The sequence below is a fragment of the Oncorhynchus gorbuscha genome, linkage group LG11 (genome assembly GCF_021184085.1).
Source record: "Oncorhynchus gorbuscha isolate QuinsamMale2020 ecotype Even-year linkage group LG11, OgorEven_v1.0, whole genome shotgun sequence".
Classification (NCBI taxonomy): domain Eukaryota; kingdom Metazoa; phylum Chordata; class Actinopteri; order Salmoniformes; family Salmonidae; genus Oncorhynchus; species Oncorhynchus gorbuscha.
Window position 1 is genome coordinate 26,294,642 of NC_060183.1, and position 19,874 is coordinate 26,314,515.

Genomic DNA, 19,874 nt, shown 5'->3' on the forward strand with positions numbered 1-19,874 from the left:
GACCTGGAACTCCACGTGGGTCGTGCGCGCTGGGACCACCAGATTAGGGTGGCCGCGGCCACGCGGTGTGGAGCGTTTGTATGGTCTGTGCAGAGAGGAGAGAACAGGGATAGACAGACACATAGTTGACAGGCTACAGATGAGGCTACGCTAATGCAAAGGAGATTGGAATGACAAGTGGACTACACGTCTCGAATGTTCAGAAAGTTAAGCTTACGTAGCAAGAATCTTATTGACTAAAATGATTAAAATGATACAGTACTGCTGAAGTAGGCTAGCTGTCAGTGGGTGCGTTGTTGACACTACACTAATCAAGTCGTTCCGTTGAGAGTAATAGTTACGACAGTGCTGCTATTCGGGGGCTAGCTGGCTAGCTAGCAGTGTTGTTTACGTTACGTTGCGTTAAAAGAACGACAATAGCTGGCTAGCTAATGTAGAAAGTCGCTCTAGACTACACAATTATCTTTGATACAAAGACGGCTATGTAGCTAGCTATGTAGCTAGCTACGATCAAACAAATCAAACAGTTGTACTGTAATGAAATGAAATGAAAATGTGATACTACCTGTGAATGCGACCGGGTTGTTGAGTCTATTCAGTAGACGTTGGCTAGCTGTTGGCTAGCTAGCAGAGTCTCCTACGTTAAGGACGACAAATAGCTGGCTAGCTAACCTCGGTAAATTAAGATAATCACTCTAAGACTACACACTCTAAACTACACAATTATCTTGGATACGAAGACAGCAAAGACAGCTATGTAGCTAGCTAACACTACACTAATCAAGTCGTTCAGTTGAGTGTAATAGTTCTACAGTGCAGCCAATCGGTGGACGTTAGCTAGCTGGCTAGCTGCTGGGCAGAGCAGTGAAGACTACGTTAGGACGGCGAAATACGATAATTACGCAATTATCTTTGATACAAAGACGGCTATGTAGCTAGCTAAGAAGAAATTGCTAAGATTAGACAAATCAAAACGTTGTGCAATAATGAAATGACCCAGAGAACACAACAAAAAATCCAGCAGATATAACATAGAGAGAGCAGAGACTTACCGATTGATGGCTGAGTTAGCTACCAAAGAAGAGCCAACGAGAGAGGCGCTTCTGAGAGAGGCCATTTCACCGGCTGTGGGAGTCAACTAATCCAATGGCAATATAGGGAGGCAAACCCAAAGTAGATGGATTCCAGAGGAAGCATTGGGCACAGGAGACGGAATATTCAAGAAAAGCCAATGAGAGAGGCGCTTCTGAGAGGCCATTTCACAAGAAAATGGCAATCGGAGGAAGGCTCCAGGCAGATGGAATTTATACCATCAACTCAGTCAGTCAGATACTTGTACTAAACCAAGGATGAAAAACTCTGAGAGCCTACCTCATGGAGAACAGGTTGAAAAGTTGACCAAACAAATTAGAAGACAAAAAAAACAATGAAGAACAGACAAGGTACTTTTGAGCCAGAGGCAAGCCTGCCAGTGCAGGAGAATTCAGAGCTGCCTGGAGTAGCAGAGCAGGATCATGCGGCCCACACTTGTGGGCATTCTGATTGGTTGTTTACATTACAACTCCTCATGATTGGTGGATTGTAGCTCACCACTGCCAACACTCAGGCTGCATGGCTAGTGGCTAACGTTAGCCATCTCAAGCTAGCTAGCGCAGAGTAAATTCTCCATGTGAAGTTGATAAATAGTGCATTGTAGGTAGTTTAGAAGGTGTCTGGAAATAAGTTAATGAATAAAACATAACTGTTTGTAGTTATAGGTAACCAGATGGTGACTACAACTAAGTTAATAAGTCTTTGACCGCACTGTGTTGTTACTTTGGTGAGTAAAAACTCATGACTCCTACACTTTAATATGGATTTTGTAAATGATTTGTGCGTTTCAATGTATTACAAACTCATTTTGGAACATCTAGCTGGAAACCCAAAGGACACAACAGACACACTATTTTAGAGTTTATTATTATAATCATAACAATAAGGTGGATGTCTCTTTATTTTGACCATCAATTCAACCATAATTGTTTCATGTTTTTTTTCATCACAGGCAATAGTTATAATAGTGCACTTTTATATTTAAATTATGATACAGACATTTCTTTTTTAACACCTTATTCTACTGACCCTTAGGAATGGACAATAGTTTACAATCTTAGCTAGAGTAAGGATGATGAATATAATGATCTTGGTGATGATGATGATGATGATGAAAATGACAGTGAACAATCATAAAGGTGAATAGCGACAGTGACGCCCCCGACGGGTACAGCGTGGTCTCTCTCGAAGTCAAGTGGTCCGCACAACGATGGCTGGAACTGGTGATGACAGACGCATCAGGTCAAGGGGAAAAGCATAAAGAAAGACATGGGAGCAGTATGAGCGTTTGATGTTGTCGGAGGAAAGGTGTACGATGGTGGTTTGCTCGTGTCTGCCAATGAATGTGGACAGTTTAGCTTGCAAGAGCAATGTGCTCATTGCTGGCTCAGTCACTTTATACAGAATGCCTAAAGAGAGTCCCTCTCACCCCTTTGCCTGTAACCTGGTCACAGGTGGTGCAACAGATCTGAAATATAAACCCATGACTCAGTCATTGACTCAACTCTTTACAATCTAATAATCAGAACTGGGTCGTATTCATTAGTGCCCACCGTAGCGAAACACGTTGCAAACAAAAAACAGTGTATCTCATTGGACAACTTCATGTAGTCCCTCCCTGTCTCAGTCCGTTTGCTTCCGTTTCGTTCCCAGTGAATTCGACCCCGAACAGAATATAAAATATATAAACAAATTCATACAATAGAAACTAAAACATTAACATTTAGACAGAATGCTGGGAAGGAATGTAAATGTTGTTAAGTTCATGATCCAAAAACAAAATGAGTGTCCTGGGAAAGAGAAAGAAATCAAAGAAAAAAATAATGTTGACAAGAAAAACATTATATCCCTAGCTCCTGATATATTTCTGTTGGTGCAAGATACATTTCCCACATAAATAAATAATATATCAATAAATACATTAACAGTAAATAAATAAGTAAATAAATACGGAAATACATAAACAAGGAAATGGAAAATCGCAAAACGTTCTGCATCTGTTGCATATTGTGCAGTAAGGAAGACTGGCTGGTAATGTGTCTAGTTTCTATCACATAATACTGTTGTAATACATGATCGTCAAAACAGCTACGTCTGCTTGTAGAGCGGTGATATAAGGTGACGCCGCGGGTGCAGAGGATGGATCACTTGGCTCATTGGCGATGGCAGAAGGGCCTATCATTTGTTTGCCTTTTTTTGTTGTTGAAGTCTTTCGATAACAAGGAGTAATACGTCAGCATTTTGAGTACAGCTTCACGAGAATGTCCATCGATCAATGCGTGTTGAAATCTACGTTTGGAGTCAATATGTGAATAGGGTGGTGATATGAGACAAGCTCAGATGGAGTTTGTCCAATCCATAGGTCTGGAATTCTCTCCTCATTGAGTCAGGGACAGATAGTGGAAGTCCAACCCATGTAACTATTTGCCCATGTTTTTTTTCTTCTTCAATATATTTTCATATTTCTCTTCAAATCAAAAATATTTTTCTTCAGAGCAAAAAAGGTTTCCCGACGACGCTTACATCCTGGTTACATTGTATTTGTCTCTGAGTAAAAAGAAAATACAACAACAAAAAAATGTTTTCTAATACATCAATGGTGACTTCGTTCCGACTTTCGTTCAAATCCCCATCGGCGTGGGTTCCACATTCAGATACTGGAGCAGACATGTCGAAGGTGTCAAATCTTCCTGCTGTCGTTCCTCTCCTGTATCTCCGCTGATTAGCGCCAACCTCAAAATCAATAACTACATCATCTTAACTAAACCTAAATAAAAAAATATTTTTCACATTCACTTAGTTAGCTTAATTTGCATTTCTTTACCGCAAAAGAAGAGGATGTTGAAAATGCCTTTTTAATTTTTTTTTTTTTAAAGGACCTCATTTCTCCCTTTTAAAACATGATCTGAAGGTATTGTCGCCAAAGTCATTCATTGAACTGGCAGCCGGGTTCTAACTTCTCGAATGGGTGGTCTGTGATAATAAGCAAGAGGGTTCTCTTACGTGTCTCCATCACCTTTCATTGTCTTTTGAGTAAATGTACGTACAATGTTGGGCACATCAAGGTATTCATCGGGTATCCCTTTTCAGTTATGCTGCTGTGGGGTAGAGGTACGGGAAGGGGGCGTTGTGTATTCTTGAGAACCATCACACGATTGTTGAAACCCATTCTTAACTTTTTGCTTGAGTTATTGCAAAGGAATGGTATGCCAGCAGATATTATAATCCAAATCAAACACCCTTTATCGTAATGACTGGCTAATTGGCATGCAAATTAGCGCTTCTTCAAAGTTCCTAGTTTGACCTGTGCAGTGTCTGGCTCATCTATTGTATCCCCTCTGGAAAAATGTTTTTGTTTTATTACTGGTTTGAATGGGATCCCTGCTTGATTCAGTGAATCAACATGAATGTATATTTTAACACAGGTGAAAAGCAGAAAAAAAATATCAGCTTGTGTTCAGGCTTAAAGCATCTTGTTGAGACATCTTCTGGGGGTTGAATGGGAGATACTGTATACCTCATGGTTTGTGAAGGGTTTGGGTTTCGTCTGATGACAATTTGTCTTGTTTTTTTTTCACCAATGTAGTCTGGACACCTACTACCCAACTGGTCTCTCTCTCTCTCTCTCTCTCTCTCTCTCTCTGATTTAGGGTTGGGACTGTGTTCCATTGGAGGACAGTAGTCGGGTCCTCTCCTTCCCGGAGCCTCGGCGTTGCAGGACCCCCCCACTGCCTCCGATGCCGCCTCCGATACCTCCTCCGTCCCCTCGCTCGCCCCATTCGCACCGGTCGCCCCCGCCCTCGGAGCGCCGGGAGTTCTGGCGGGTGGGGGTACCGTGGGGCCGACTGTTCTTCTCGTCTGGGAAGGGGTCTGTAGAGGTAAAGAATACAGTGACTCCATTCACGTAAGTGAAACCAGTGTGTGTAAGAACTATAATAATCTTCACAAATAATGAATCAACTATTAATAGTGTGCATACTATTAATACATTTGTATGTCATTATTTGTAAACATATACAAACATTTATAACAATTTCAATCATTTCAATCATTTCCAACGCAAATGATGGATTATTCATTTAAGTTATCATGACGTGAACCTGGATGTGGGAAAATGGTGTGTGAGGTTGGTGTGTGTGAGTAACAGAGAGTGTGTGTGACTCACCAGAGACCCCCATGGGCTGATCATGGGAGCTGAGAAGCTGGGCCTGAATGGTCTCCACCACTCGTTTGAACCTGCGACTAGGACCTGCGAACACACACGCACGCACACACGCACGCACGCACACACACACATAAAGGCATTGAGAGGATGCAAGCTTTTACCAGCACTAAAGACACACACACCTGCACCGCACCGCACCCACCCACCCACCCACCCACACACACACACACACACACACACACACACACACACACACACACACACACACACACACACACACACACACGCACACGCACACGCACACGCACACGCACACGCACACACACACACACAGCCAAAGCTCTCCCTTCCACCATAACAAACCTGCCCTACTTTAATTCAATTGCATGAACTGTAACAATCCAATCCACCATATAAACCAGATGCTGTAAATCACCAACTGACAGCGTTCGAATGAACACCGGTCCTTCCCATTCCAAGCTCCACTTGCCTGATATGAGGCTGAACGTCACGCTGTAGATGCCCGCCTCTCTCTTGCCCTCCCGCTCGGCTTTCTCCCTCTCCCGCTCCCTCTCTCCCTCGGAGAAGGCAATGTCCACCTGGAACTTCACAGGCTTCTGGAAGACGGAGGGGCCGCCGGAGGTCTTGTACTCGGCCCTGAAGCTGGTCTGGGAGATGACGCTGTGGCTGAGGGAGGGGATCTGGGCCGGGGGTTGGATAGGGTAAGTAAAGGGAGGGATAAATATGTGGGGTAATGAAAAGAAAGGAAAGGAGAGGTGGGTAGAGAAAGTAAAAGAGGGGGAGACAGATAAAGAGGGTCAAGGGTCAATGTGAGATTGGGGTATTGGAGAGAATGATAGAGAGTTGAACTCTTCCATTTGAGCCACATCGACACATTTGTCTGTCAATAAAGCGGATTATATTGAAAATATAAAGGCTCACAAGATGAATTCCTAACACTTCAAAAACATGACCATATTACTAGGACTGAAGTGTGATTTTTTTTTTAACTAAAAAAACAAGCTAGAATGTAGGCCTTTCTCAAGACAAGTCTCGGACATTGTTTACTCAGGATGTTCAGCGCAGAGTCAGATACTCACAGACAGGAAGGCGTGGACGATGTCTGCCTTGACAGAGCTCAGCGGCTTGTCTCTGATCACCACAAAGATCTGCTCCTCCTTCTCCAGGCTGATGAAGTTCCCAAACCACGACTTCTTAGCCAGCCTGAGGGAGCATGAAGCACATACACAGACGGACAAACAGACAGACACAGACAGACAGACACACAAAGAGAAGGTTGTGGCGAGGTCCAATGAGTTGGTCCTCGACGCAGGGCATCTGGGAGGCATGTTCATGAGTGTGTGTGTGTGTATGACTTACTCAGGGCTGGACTCTGGGGTCAGGCTGGACATGTCCTCTAATGTGGGTACTGAGAAAACAAGACATTTGTTCCATGTAGCTCTGTATTGTAATTTGCTAAAACTCCATTTAAACTGTTTAAAATCTATTGCTCTGTAGTTACCTTGCATCTTACGGCGGTGGAAGCGGGGTGAGCCCAGCAAGTTGTTCTTGAACGAGTTAAGACGGGTCCTCCAGTGGGCAGAGCTGCTAGCCGCCATGCCGCCACTCCCTCCGGGGCTGGAGGGCGGAGTCAGGGACAGGGAGCCCACCCCTCCGCCTCCCTCCGCCCGTGAGGAGGAGGACGAGGAGGAGTTGGAGGGAGGGGTGGAGGAGGGGTGGTGGGGGTGGTGGACGGGGGTGCCCATGGGGGTGGGCAGCGGCGAGCCCTGGGGGGGTGACCTGCGACACAGAGTGGGTAGAGTTGGGGTAGAAGCTCTTAGTGACCGACTTGAGCACGGAGGGCGAGGGGAAGAAGAAGAAGCGGGGGATGGGTGAGAGGAGGGGGGGAGGGTGAGCGGGAGGGTGAGTTGTGGATGGGGAGAGACTTGATGGGCTGGAGGTGGGGCCGATTGGTGGCGGGACCGCCCTTGGTGGTGGTGGGCAGGGTCTGGGTTTTGGGGTTCTGGGCCGCTTTGGGTTTGTCGTGGGCTCGGGCCGACCGAGGCGTGGTAGCACATCCTGGTTTGGATGGGTCCTTAGTGTGAGCGGTGGTGGAAGTGACGTCTGATTGGCTGAACGTGAAGACAGGGCTCTGATAGGACTGGGGGGGGGATGGAAGAGAAGAAGAGAAAGAGAGGGATGGGAAAATGGAAAAAGAGGGATGGAAATGAGTGTTATGGGTTATGACAAAGGAGTGCTTCTTGAATGATGGTGAAGAAACTGCACTGATGGTGTGAGCTATTTGTATAACGGAATGTAAAATCATTAGTTCTGACCCTGCATTCAACCATTTATGTTCCAACCTTTTTTAACACTTTAGATAACTCAGCACGCAAAAATCCCTCCATGTCAGAAATAGTATGGAAGATATAAACTACAAAATGGCGCAAGCAATACATTATGACTCTGTTTCTGCTTTTGCTGATCCGGAAAATAATAATTCAACTAGTATGTTGACATTTTCACGGTTACAGTTATATCAGTTATATCTTTTATTTCTGCAACCCAAACAAGTTTTATCTTTACTTTATGTGCTGTGTTGCTTTACAAAATATGCACGTTTTTAAAGTTGTGCCATATATTCTCGAAAGTGTGGATGTGGAGAAAGAAGAAGAAGAAGAAGAGAAATGCCAAAGAAACTCCAAATGAGTGAGAGTTATTCTGATAGTGTGGTATGACATGTACAATGGCTCGGAATGACCAAGGAGCTTGGGTGAGTTAGAGGAAGCATTATAGCAACATTAACGCAATGTTAAAGCAATGTGAAAATCATCAATAAATCTTTGAACGTTGCAAAAAAAGACAACCATTATCTGACATATACTGTATATGAGAAGACAGTTCAGAGTCAACGTTGTAAGCTTTATCATTTCAGAGAGGATGTTAAAAGTGTTGGCCAACAAGCCTCTTACCCTGGGACTGCTGAGAGGGCTGGAGGAGAGGCCGGTGGACGCCCCACTGACTGATCGAGACCTGTAGAGGAGTCACAAGAGGTCATCATTTTAAAGGTCGTTATCATAAAGGTGAAGAGAACAAAAAATATGTCACCCTCAAGTCAAATGTGACAAATAAAATGACATTACAGCCTTAATTCTAAACTTGATCATCATATAACATCAATATTCTAAAAGTGATCATCAAAATACCCCATAATGACAAAGCAAAACAGGTTTTTAGAAATACCTTTATTTACATAAGTATTCAGACCCTTTGTTATGAGACTCGAAATTGAGCTCAGGTGATTCTTGTTTCCATTGATTATCCTTGAGAGGTTTCTACAACTTGATTGGAGTCCACCTGTGGTAAATTCAATTGATTGGACATTATTTGGAAAGGCACACACCTGTCAATATAAGGTCCCACAGTTGACAGTGTACATCACAGTAAAAAACAAGTCATGAGGTTGAAGGAATTGTCCGTAGAGCTCCGAGACAGGGTTGTGTCAAGGTACAGATCTGAGGAAGGGTACCAAAACATTTCTGCTGCATTGAAGGTCCCCAAGAACACAGTGGCCATCATTCTTAAATGGAAAAAGTTTGGAACCACCAAGACTCTTCCAAGAGCTGGCCGCCCGGCCAAACTGAGCAATCGGGAAAGAAGGGCCATGGTCAGGGAGGTGACCAAGAAGCCAATGGTCACTCTGACAGAGCTCCAGAGTTACTTTCCAGAAGGACAACCATCTCTGCAAAACTCCACCAATAGGCCTTTATGATAGAGTGGCCAGACGGAAGCCACTCCTCAGTAAAAGGCACATGACAGCCCGCTTGGTGTTTGCCAAAAGGCACTTAAAGGAGTCAGACCATGTGAAACAAGATTCTCAGGTCTGATGAAACCAAGATAAAACTCTTTGGCCTGAATGCCAAGCGTCACGTCTGAAGGAAAACTGGCAACATCCCTACGGTGAAGCATGGTGGTGGTAGCATCATACTGTGGGGATGTTTTTCAGCGGCAGGGACTTGGAGACTAGTCAGGATAGAGGGAAAGATGAACAGAGCAAAGTACAGAGAGATCCTTGATGAAAACCTGCTCCAGGGTGCTCAGGACCTCAGACTGGGGTGAAGGTTCACCCGCCAACAGGACAACGATCGTAACCACACAGCCAAGACAACGGAGTGGCTTCGGGCAAGTCTCTGAATGTCCTTGAGTGGACCAGCCAGAGCCCGGACTTGAACCTGATCGAACAACTCTGAATGTCCTTGAGTGGACCAGCCAGACCCGGAACAACTCTGAAAATAGCTGGGCAGCGACGCTCCCCATCCAGCCTGACAGAGCATGAGAGGATCTGCAGAGAAGAATGGGAAAACTCCCCAAATACAGGTGTGCCAAGCTTGTAGCATCATACACAAGAAGACTTGAGTCTATAATCGCTGCATAAGGTGCTTCAACAAAGTACTGAGTAAAGGGTCTGAATACTTATGTAAATGTATATTTCAGTTTTGTATTTTTAATACATTTGCAAACATTTCTAAAAACCTGTTTTTTGCTTCGTCATTATGGGGTATTGTGTGTAGATTGATGAGGAAAAAATACAATTTAATCAATTTTAGAATAAGGCTGTAACGTAACAAAATGTGGAAAAAGTCAAGGGGTCTGAATACTTTCTGAATGCACTGGATGTGGCTAACAAAATGTTTTTGGCCAGTAAGAATGTAATATGTGTGTGTGTGTGTGTGTGTGTGTGTGTGTGTGTGTGTGTGTGTGTGTGTGTGTGTGTGTGTGTGTGTGTGTGTGTGTGTGTGTGTGTGTGTGTGTGTGTGTGTGTGTGTGTGTGTGTGCGCGCCTGTCTGTCTTTGTGAGTGTGTGCCTGCATTAGCCTTTTTTGTGTGTGTTTGCGGACCGTCTGTGTGACAGCCCTCCAGTACCTCTGGCTGTGTGCGGCCGTGTCTAGGGCCCTGCGGGTCGGGGTGGGAGACCCCTGCTCGGTCACACTCAACACCTCTAGGCTCTTCCTCTCCGGGCGGCAGCGGCCATGACGCGTCAGCATGGGAGAGTCCACGCGCTTACGAGGGGGGTCCGCTGAAGGACACCAGGGTGGAGTTAGTCCATTACGCAGTAAGAGCCACCCCAACCCCCCCAACCCCCAATCAGAACATACAATGTATATAGTAAGGCTATCACAACTACTAAAATATCCCGACACACACACACAGGCAGCCCCTACACACACCTAACCTCCCCCTACACACACACACAGATACACAACCCAAACACACACACACAACACACCTTTCCCCAAACACACTTCTACCCCACACTCATATGCATCAGTGTCCAGATTCGAACAGCAAAATGAGGAATTCGGTTTAAAAGGTGGGTCCGTGGAGAAGCAGGAGCGAGGTGCACACCGGGACACAGAGACAGAGGGGCAGGAGGAAGACTGCGGACCAGACAGGGACGGAGTCAAGTCAGTGCGGTTAGTGGCTCGCTCCTGACACCTAGGGACTCACCTACGTCATTTCGGGGCGGCAAATCCTCATCCTCGTAACTGGGGTAACGCTCTTTCCTGTCCAACAGGAGATAATAGATCATCTTCTCCTGGTTGTCTCTGGGGGATGGAGAGAGAGAGGCAGGGGTGGAGGGAGGGAGGGAGAGAGAGAGAGAGAGAGAGAGAGAGAGAGAGAGAGAGAGAGAGAGAGAGAGAGAGAGAGAGAGGGAGAGAGGGAGGGAGGGGGAGAGAGGAGGGAGGGAGGGAGGAAGAGGGAGGGAGGGAGAGAGGGAGGGAGGGAGGGAGGGAGGGAGGGAGGGAGGGAGGGAGGGAGGGAGGGAGGGAGGGAGGGAGGGAGGGAGGGAGGGAGGGAGGGAGAGAGAGAGAGAGAGAGAGAGAGGGAGGGAGGGAGAGAGAGAGAGAGAGAGAGAGAGAGAGAGGGAGAGGGAGGGAGGGAGGGAGGGAGGAGGGAGGGAGAGAGGGAGGGAGGGAGGGAGGGAGAGAGGGAGGGAGAGAGGGAGGGAGGGAGGGAGGGAGGGAGGGAGGGAGGGAGGGAGGGAGGGAGGGAGGGAGGGAGGGGAGGGAGGGAGGGAGGGAGGGAGGGAGGGAGGGAGGGAGGGAGGGAGGGGAGGAGGGAGGGAGGGAGGGAGGGAGAGAGGGAGGGAGGGAGGGAGGGTGGGAGGGTGGGAGGGAGGGAGGGAGGGCTTTAAAGAGAGTTGAATCTTGAGATACGCACTTGGACTTTCTCGTAAATAGCAAAACGAAAGTCACGGGGAGATTTGTGCAGAAAGATTTCAATTCAGGAATACAATTTGGAGGAAGGTAGCAAGACGAGAGACAGGTTGAACACAAGAAGAAAGAAGACACAAAAGGTGGACATGGGCCCAGCTAGACAAAACAACAAAAGAAAGAGACAGATGACAAAGAGAGAAATGTGAGAGAAGACACACACACACACACACACAAACAGACACACGTACTCTTCACACTGCAGGTCACGGGTGAGTTTCCCGCGGTCTCTGAAGCAGCCCAGAGAGTGCATGCTGTCCAGCACGTCCGGGTCCAATTCGGTCAGCGACAGGATACGCCCCACACACACCCGCCTGGGAGCGGGCTGCTCAGGACAAGGCTCGTTACGACCCGACCTGAGACACACACGCGCGCAGACAAACAGATACACGCACCACACACAAAGACACACATCCCCATGTTAGTGACCCAAAACACTGGGCCCCATACACAATGTTTGGCATCAACTTCAAATTCCCAATTCATCCCTATTTATAATTCAAAGGCAGACCAAACTAATCCATACTTACTGATACCAGGTGTGCTTCTGGATGGCCTCTAGCTGGAAGGGCGAGAGGGCAGATGGAACGATTAGTACAGTCTGTTCAAAGACACAGATGGCTGCTAGCGCAAGGTGTAAACAATTCCTGCTGGGCCTGACTTTTGAAATTGGAAAGAGATTCTCTCATCACTTTTGGCTACATTTTAGGCATCTCAATCTCATCCCCACCTTCGTACCGTGAGTCTCTTGTCGGGGGGTTAACCTCTCTCTCCCTGCCTCCTTCTCCAACTACCGCTCAGCCTGCCTATCCTCCTCTCTCGTACCGTGAGTCTCTTGTCGGGGGGTTAACCTCTCCCTCCCTTCCTCCTTCTCCCACTACCGCTCAGCCTGCCTATCCTCCTCTCTCGTACCGTGAGCCTCTTGTCGGGGTCGACCTCAATCATGCCTTTGAGCAGGGCCTGGCAGTCCGGGGGGATGAAGTGGGGCATGTGGAACACCCCACTCTTCACCTTCTCAAGGAGCTGACGCAGGTTGTCATGGTCAAATGGTAGGGCCCCCTACGGAGGAGAGGACAGGGGAACAGGGACGTTACTGTTAAATAGGCCTCTATACAAGGAATGGGAGGCGTGACTGCACATACAAACACATGTTGGGCTGGTTATCCAGGCACAGATTAAACCTAGTCTTGGACAAAGAAGCACCTTCAATGGAGAATCTACATTGAACATACTTTTTAGTCTAGGGCAAGGCTTCATTTGTGCCAAGAAATCCGACCAGTTATTTTGGGTCACAAGGTTATAACCCAATTCCACAAATACTCAATTCCAAATGGACCCCTAGCCCCTCCTCTCGATCTGAAAGGATTGGGTAGGTGTAAGACGTAAGCAAAGAGGGCAAACGGGACACTTTCTCACCACCAGCAGAGCAAAGAGGATGACTCCGCAGCTCCACACATCTGCCCGGCGACCATCATACTTCTCTCCCTGATAGAGAGAAAGAGAGAGAGAGTGAAGGAGAGAGAAAGAGAGAGAGCGAGAGAGTGAAAGAGAAAGAGAGAGAAAGCGAAAGAGAGTGAAAGAGAGAGATGTGTACTATGCAACATGTACCCCTCCCTACATACACATGTTGGTATCAGCAAACTCTTACCTTATCAAATACTTACATTTCTTATGTCTTATCAATCATTATATTTCTATATCTCACTTGGTTGGGTGATCTTAGACACTTAAAATAACGAAGGGAAGACGAGCCGGAAACCTACCCGGATCACTTCTGGACAGGCATAGTGTGGAGATCTGAAATTGATAGAAGTGAGGCCTTGAGAAGATGCAAGCTTTTACCAGCACATACGACACACACACACACATGTACTGCATTCACACACACACACACACACACACACACACACACACACACACACACACACACACACACACACACACACACACACACACACACACACACACACACACACACACACACACACACACACAGACAGACAGACACAGACACAGACACAGACACATGTACTGCACGCACACACACACCCACACACACACACACACACACACACACACACACACACACACACACACACACACACACACACACACACACACACACACACACACACACACACACACACACACACACACACACACACACACACACACACACGTACTGCACGCACACACACAAACACACATGTACTGCACACACGCACACACACAAACACGCACACACACACAAACACACACACCTGCATGCACACACAGCATACTCACCCACAGCTGGTCTCCAGCAGGCTGTCCCCCACCTGTAGGGAGGCCATGCCGAAGTCTGCGATGCGGATGTTGTTCTTCTCATCCAGGAGCAGATTCTCTGGCTTCAGGTCTCTGTGACTGTGTGACGGCGCGAATAGAGCAGCGTAGAGTTGAGTGCGATAGGATAGGACGGAATAGAAGTCATTTATTAGTGAGACCTTAAATCATCTACTGGAAGTGAGCAATAAAACACTGAGCGAGTAAAATAAGAATAGATTCAAATAAAATGGCATTATTAGTGAGATATTGACGGAGGGCGTGAATAGACGGGAATTACTCATAAGGAAGCAGAAAAACAATGAGACCAGACCAGACCATTTGATTGAGCCTGGAGAGCAAGTTGGGCACACACACACACACACACACACACACACACACACACACACACACACACACACACACACACACACACACACACACACACACACACACACACACACACACACACACACACACACACAATAGGTTTTGTACATGAATAGAGTAGTTTACCAGATAGAGTGACTGTGACAGAAGTCCAGGGCCGATATGATTTGTCGGAAGAACTTCCTGGCCTCTTTAGGTGTCAGTCTGCCCTTCTTCACCAGATAGTCAAATAACTCCCCACCTGACACATGCTCCAACACCAGGTACCTACAGAGAGGCAGGGAGGGAGAGAGAGAGAGAGAGAGAGAGAGAGAGAGAGAGAGAGAGAGAGAGAGAGAGAGAGAGAGAGAGAGAGAGGGGGAGAGAGAGAGAGAGAGAGAGAAGTTGAGCAAGAATTCAAAGAGGGTTGAATCCTAATTTGAGGACAGGCTTGTGTAATTTGGATATTTGCGAACAACATGCATTGAAGTCAATGGGAGATTTGATGGCAGAAATCTGCAGACTTCAAGAGAGAGAGACGAAGCAGATTAATACAGTCCTTTGATTCATATTTACACATGACACCCACGGTTCTAGAGCTACAGGGCACAGGCAGAGCCGAGGGGCGCACCTGAATGTACGATGAATGAACTCACAGGTATTTGTTATTCTCGTAAACGTCATGCAGCTTCAACACATGCGGATGCTCAATTAGCTTCAGGATGGCAATCTCCCTCTCCACCTTGACAGAGACATGGGGGGGTAGAAAGAGAGATGGGGGAGAGGGGGAGGGCGAGAGAGAGAAAGTGAGAGAGGGGGATAGAGGGGGATATGCGGAGGGAGAGAAGAGATGGAGATAGAAAGAGAGAGGGGGGAAGAGAGAGCACTATAAAATTGTAATTTGAGAGGAATTTACATTCCAGTGTTCACTCTTAATGCATACTTGATGAAATATGTCTTGTTGAAGAGCCTTTGCATGCATGTAATTTCATTACTATTCCTAACAGTAATTACTATGTATATTGCATTAAAGTTACATATATATATATATATATATATATATATATATATATATATATATATATATATATATATATATATATATTTACGTTTTTGGGGGGAATTGTACACAATTGCAGCTAAAAGCTGAATTGCAGCACACATACGCCTATGTAAGTAGGTAAATACAACAAAATACATTATTAGTGATTCATTTTAAGGTAAAGAAAACAAAAAAAACATGTCCCTTATTTTAAGGTAAACCCTGTTACATGAAGTGACGTTTTAATATGGTGAAACTAATCCTTTCTAAATATATTTTTCAAAAGAGACATTGAGCGTCTAATGGTCAAATAATTGTGTAAAAGCAGGTGAACTACTTTTATGGTGGGAAACTGAGCTGGTCGAGCACAACACGTCAACCCTGTTACCCATAGATAGAAAGGCTAGAAATATTTTAACCATTTATATTTTTTGTGAAGTTTGCATTCAATTGCCCCTCCCTGTTACACACACAAGCTTCCATTCCCCCTGTCACAAGAGGATATATAGTGGGGCAAAAAAAGTATTTAGTCAGCCACCAATTGTGCAAGTTCTCCCACTTAAAAAGATTAGAGAGGCCTGTAATTTTCATCATAGGTACACTTCAACTATGACAGACAAAATTAGAAAAAAAATCCAGAAAATCACATTGTAGGATTTTTTTATGAATTTATTTGCAAATTATGGTGTAAAATAATTATTTGGTCAATTACAAAAGTTTATCTCAATACTTTGTTATATAGCCTTTGTTGGCAATGACAGAGGTCAAACGTTTTCTGTAAGTCTTCACAAGGTTTTCACACACTGTTGCTGGTATTTTGGCCCATTCCTCCATGCAGATCTCCTCTAGAGCAGTGATGTTTTGGGGCTGTTGCTGGGCAACATGGACTTTCAACTCCCTCCAAAGATTTTCTATGGGGTTGAGATCTGGAGACTGGCTAGGCCACTCCAGGACTTTGAAATGCTTCTTATGAAGCCACTCCTTCGTTGCCCGGGCGGTGTGTTTGGGATCATTGTCATGCTGAAAGACCCAGCCACGTTTCATCTTCAATGCCCTTGCTGATGGAAGGAGGTTTTCACTCAAAATTTCACGATACATGGCCCCATTCATTCTTTCCTTTACACGGATCAGTCGTCCTGGTCCCTTTGCAGAAAGAAATCCCCAAAGCATGATGTTTCCACCCCCATGCTTCACAGTAGGTATGGTGTTCTTTGGATGCAACTCAGCATTCTTTGTCCTCCAAACACGACGAGTTGAGTTTTTACCAAAAAGTTATATTTTGGTTTCATCTGACCATATGACATTCTCCCAATCTTCTTCTGGATCATCCAAATGCTCTCTAGCAAACTTCAGACGGGCCTGGACATTTACTGCCTTAAGTAGGGAGACACGTCTGGCACTGCAGGATTTGAGTCCCTGCCGGCGTAGTGTGTTACTGATGGTAGGCTTTGTTACTTTGGTCCTAGCTCTCTGCAGGTCATTCACTAGGTCCCCCCGTGTGGTTCTGGGATTTTTGCTCACCGTTCTTGTGATCATTTTGACCCCACGGGGTAAGATCTTGCGTGGAGCCCCAGATCGAGGGAGATTATCAGTGGTCTTGTATGTCTTCCATTTCCTAATAATTGCTCCCACAGTTGATTTCTTCAAACCAAGCTGCTTACCTATTGCAGATTCAGTCTTCCCAGCCTGGTGCAGGTCTACAATTGTGTTTCTGGTGTCCTTTGACAGCTCTTTGGTCTTGGCCATAGTGGAGTTTGGAGTGTGACTGTTTGAGGTTGTGGATAGGTGTCTTTTGTACTGATAACAACTTCAAACAGGTGCCATTAATACAGGTAACGAGTGGAGGACAGAGGAGCCTCTTAAAGGTCTGTGAGAGCCAGAAATCTTGCTTTTTTGTAGGTGACCAAATACTTATTTTCCACCATAATTAGCAAATAAATTCATTAAAAATCCTACAATGTGATTTTCTGGATTTTTCTCTCTCATTTTGTCTGTCATAGTTGAAGTGTACCTATGATAAAAATTACAGGCCTCTCTCATCTTTTTAAGTGGGAGAACTTGCACAATTGGTGGCTGACTAAATACTTTATGGTTGATTTAAGAGGAAGTCGTCAACCCTGTTACGGTCAACCTTGTTACTTTATTTGGCACTTACTATTGTCCATTTTATATTTAACCTCTTGAGATGGGGAAAAAGGTGTTTTATTATTAAGTTTAACATGTGTTCTTTACGACAATGTTAAAATTAAGTGAAATAAAACATATTATTGGAAGACCCAACTACTGCAAACAGCCAGCTAATCGTAATGTTTTCCGTTTTTAGAAAAGTAGTCATCATACTGGGATATCCTTATTCGCGTCATCATTATCTTACCTTCATCAGAACCGACTCGGACAGTTTCTCCCTGTTGACTATTTTGATGGCTATCTTCTGTCCCGTAATGCAGTGAACTCCAAGCTTCACCAGGCCTGAGAGAGCGAGTCACATGCTCACCATACACTGGCCAACATAAGGTTATTACGCATTCTTAACACATGCACGACTCCCATCTATCTGTCCATTAATCCACCCATCCACTGCAACCACTCGCCCGTCCATCCATCCCTCCATCCCATAATAAACACACTATTATTTTTCACGGAGATGAAGAAGGGGGGGGGGAAAGCGGTGAAATTCAAAACTCACCTGTCTGGCCCTTCCCCAGTGTTTTTTCCAGTCGATATGGCCCAACATATTGAGCTGACTGACTTAGTGACAGTTCCTTACTCATACTGCTCTAACTATTGGCTACGACTTACAACGGCTAATGGTGAGAACTAGCTCTATAGTTAGGAGGATTTCATGAATTATCGCCCCCGAATAAAATAAAAAAAGGAAGCCTGGATAACAATGGTAATGGTTAGGAAAAAAATATTGCAACGCTGCTTTGAGATAGACTGAAGTTGAATATAGGTCTATATTCAGAGCTAAAGACCGGACAAGTCCTGGATTAAGAATTGTGGTTTTACTTCTTTCTGGGTAGGTGGTTCTGGACTCATGTATTTTTGCTTTCATTCGATATAGACAAGTATTATACTGAAACTGAAACTATCACAGGTAGGCAACAGCTGAGTAAATGGATTGCTATGACACACATATCATGTTATGTATGCACTAGCCTAAACTCGAAATAGCGACAACTATCATGATAACAAGTATGACAAGATTGATAACATGGTAGGCCTATGTGTCACAGTTCTCAGATTTGAAATAGCTTTGCTTTTGATACATTGGTCAATCAACAGAGATCAGTACCAATATCTTATCTGTTTGACAGCACCAACCGTCAATAGATATTTATCAACATTAGTTTTGACTGCACCATTCTTTTTCTATCTGCAACCTGATCACAAACAGGTTACTATCATTGGGATGCTACATCAATTCATTCAAACAACGTATCGCAACACAAAAACGTCCTTATTGTTCAATGCAGACAGATGTAAATGGTATTCACTGTGGCAGGCCTATATCACAGGTGGAGCCGCATGTTATCTTCGAGTTATTAGCCACACAAGTGCGTCCATACACTGTGGTTAGCCTAGCCTACGTTTATCCACGTCTTTTAAGCGTCTGTCAAAATCGGATCATTTTGAAGTTTCTTTGTAACGCGAAATGATATGTTTCGTCCAACAGCCACATCGTTGCGATTTTTTTAGAGGAAAGATGCGTCCCTTGCAAAACAACCATCTTTACCGTATCACCCTCCCCCTCCCTCTCGCTCTAGCCCTGCCAGTAGGCTAAGCGTATCACAGCATCTTCTCTCTCTCCTTTTGGCGTGTCCTCCCTCGCCGGTTCCAATTTCATGAAATCAACGATTTGCTAGTGAGAAATAAATATCTGCATATGTATTCACACTATACTAGACAGGCACGTTTTCATATAATTGCACACATTGCGTGAGAGGGCCTCCCCGTTTACAGTCCTTTGCTTTTTCTTGCCGTAAATCGATATTTTCTCTCGTCTTCCTTCGCCTCATTCGCATCAGCATCCGGGTCCCACTCCCTCTCCATCCCTCTTTCTACCCCTCCCTTTTGATCTTCCTCAAATACGCTTGTCTCTCTGCATTCACCTCAGATACATCGCATATGCGGCACTGCTGTTGCAAGCAGAAGCACATTTTGTTTTGAATTATGGAATAAGTTCTTACCAGGATGAATCTAACTTTTATAAAGATTATATTTATTTGCAATACGTTTGACCCACCTTTCGCATTGGGCAAAATTGGTATTATGCAGCCTAAAAATTACCCCTGGCCGGCCTACCTGACCATTCGAAAGTCAGTGATGTAAACTGATAGTCTGCCTGTTTTTTTTGGGTTGATTTCTAAATTAGAATGACAGCTAGGTTTAGTAAGGTACACGCTACATTTAATGTAGCCTAGGCCTGTTTTTCTTTTTAACAGAAATTCTGTCAAATGGCTATTACATTTACATTTAAGTCATTTAGCAGACGCTCTTATCCAGAGCGACTTATAGCCTACACATTGGCCTGTGATTCGAATTTAGGCGCAAATAGCCTACTACAACAATAGCTGTATGGACAATTACAACGTTTTATTGTATGTCGGACACAAACTCAGAATATTATT

The 19,874-nt window shown here is 45.1% G+C and overlaps 1 protein-coding gene across 1 annotated transcript; it reads right to left on the reverse strand.

The window, feature by feature from the left end:
* Positions 1-1,940: 1,940 nt before the first annotated feature.
* LOC124048404 (serine/threonine-protein kinase BRSK1-like) lies at positions 1,941-19,250 on the reverse strand. Its single transcript, XM_046369169.1, is given in 21 exon segments — positions 1,941-4,962; positions 5,258-5,341; positions 5,748-5,958; positions 6,358-6,481; positions 6,638-6,686; positions 6,780-7,050; positions 7,052-7,163; positions 7,165-7,418; positions 8,230-8,290; positions 10,180-10,333; positions 10,765-10,862; positions 11,723-11,887; positions 12,062-12,093; positions 12,444-12,590; positions 12,948-13,016; positions 13,295-13,328; positions 13,818-13,934; positions 14,349-14,489; positions 14,858-14,943; positions 17,618-17,712; positions 17,930-19,250. Coding segments are annotated over 21 exon segments (2,613 nt in total). The 5' UTR covers positions 18,015-19,250; the 3' UTR covers positions 1,941-4,738.
* Positions 19,251-19,874: the final 624 nt, after the last annotated feature.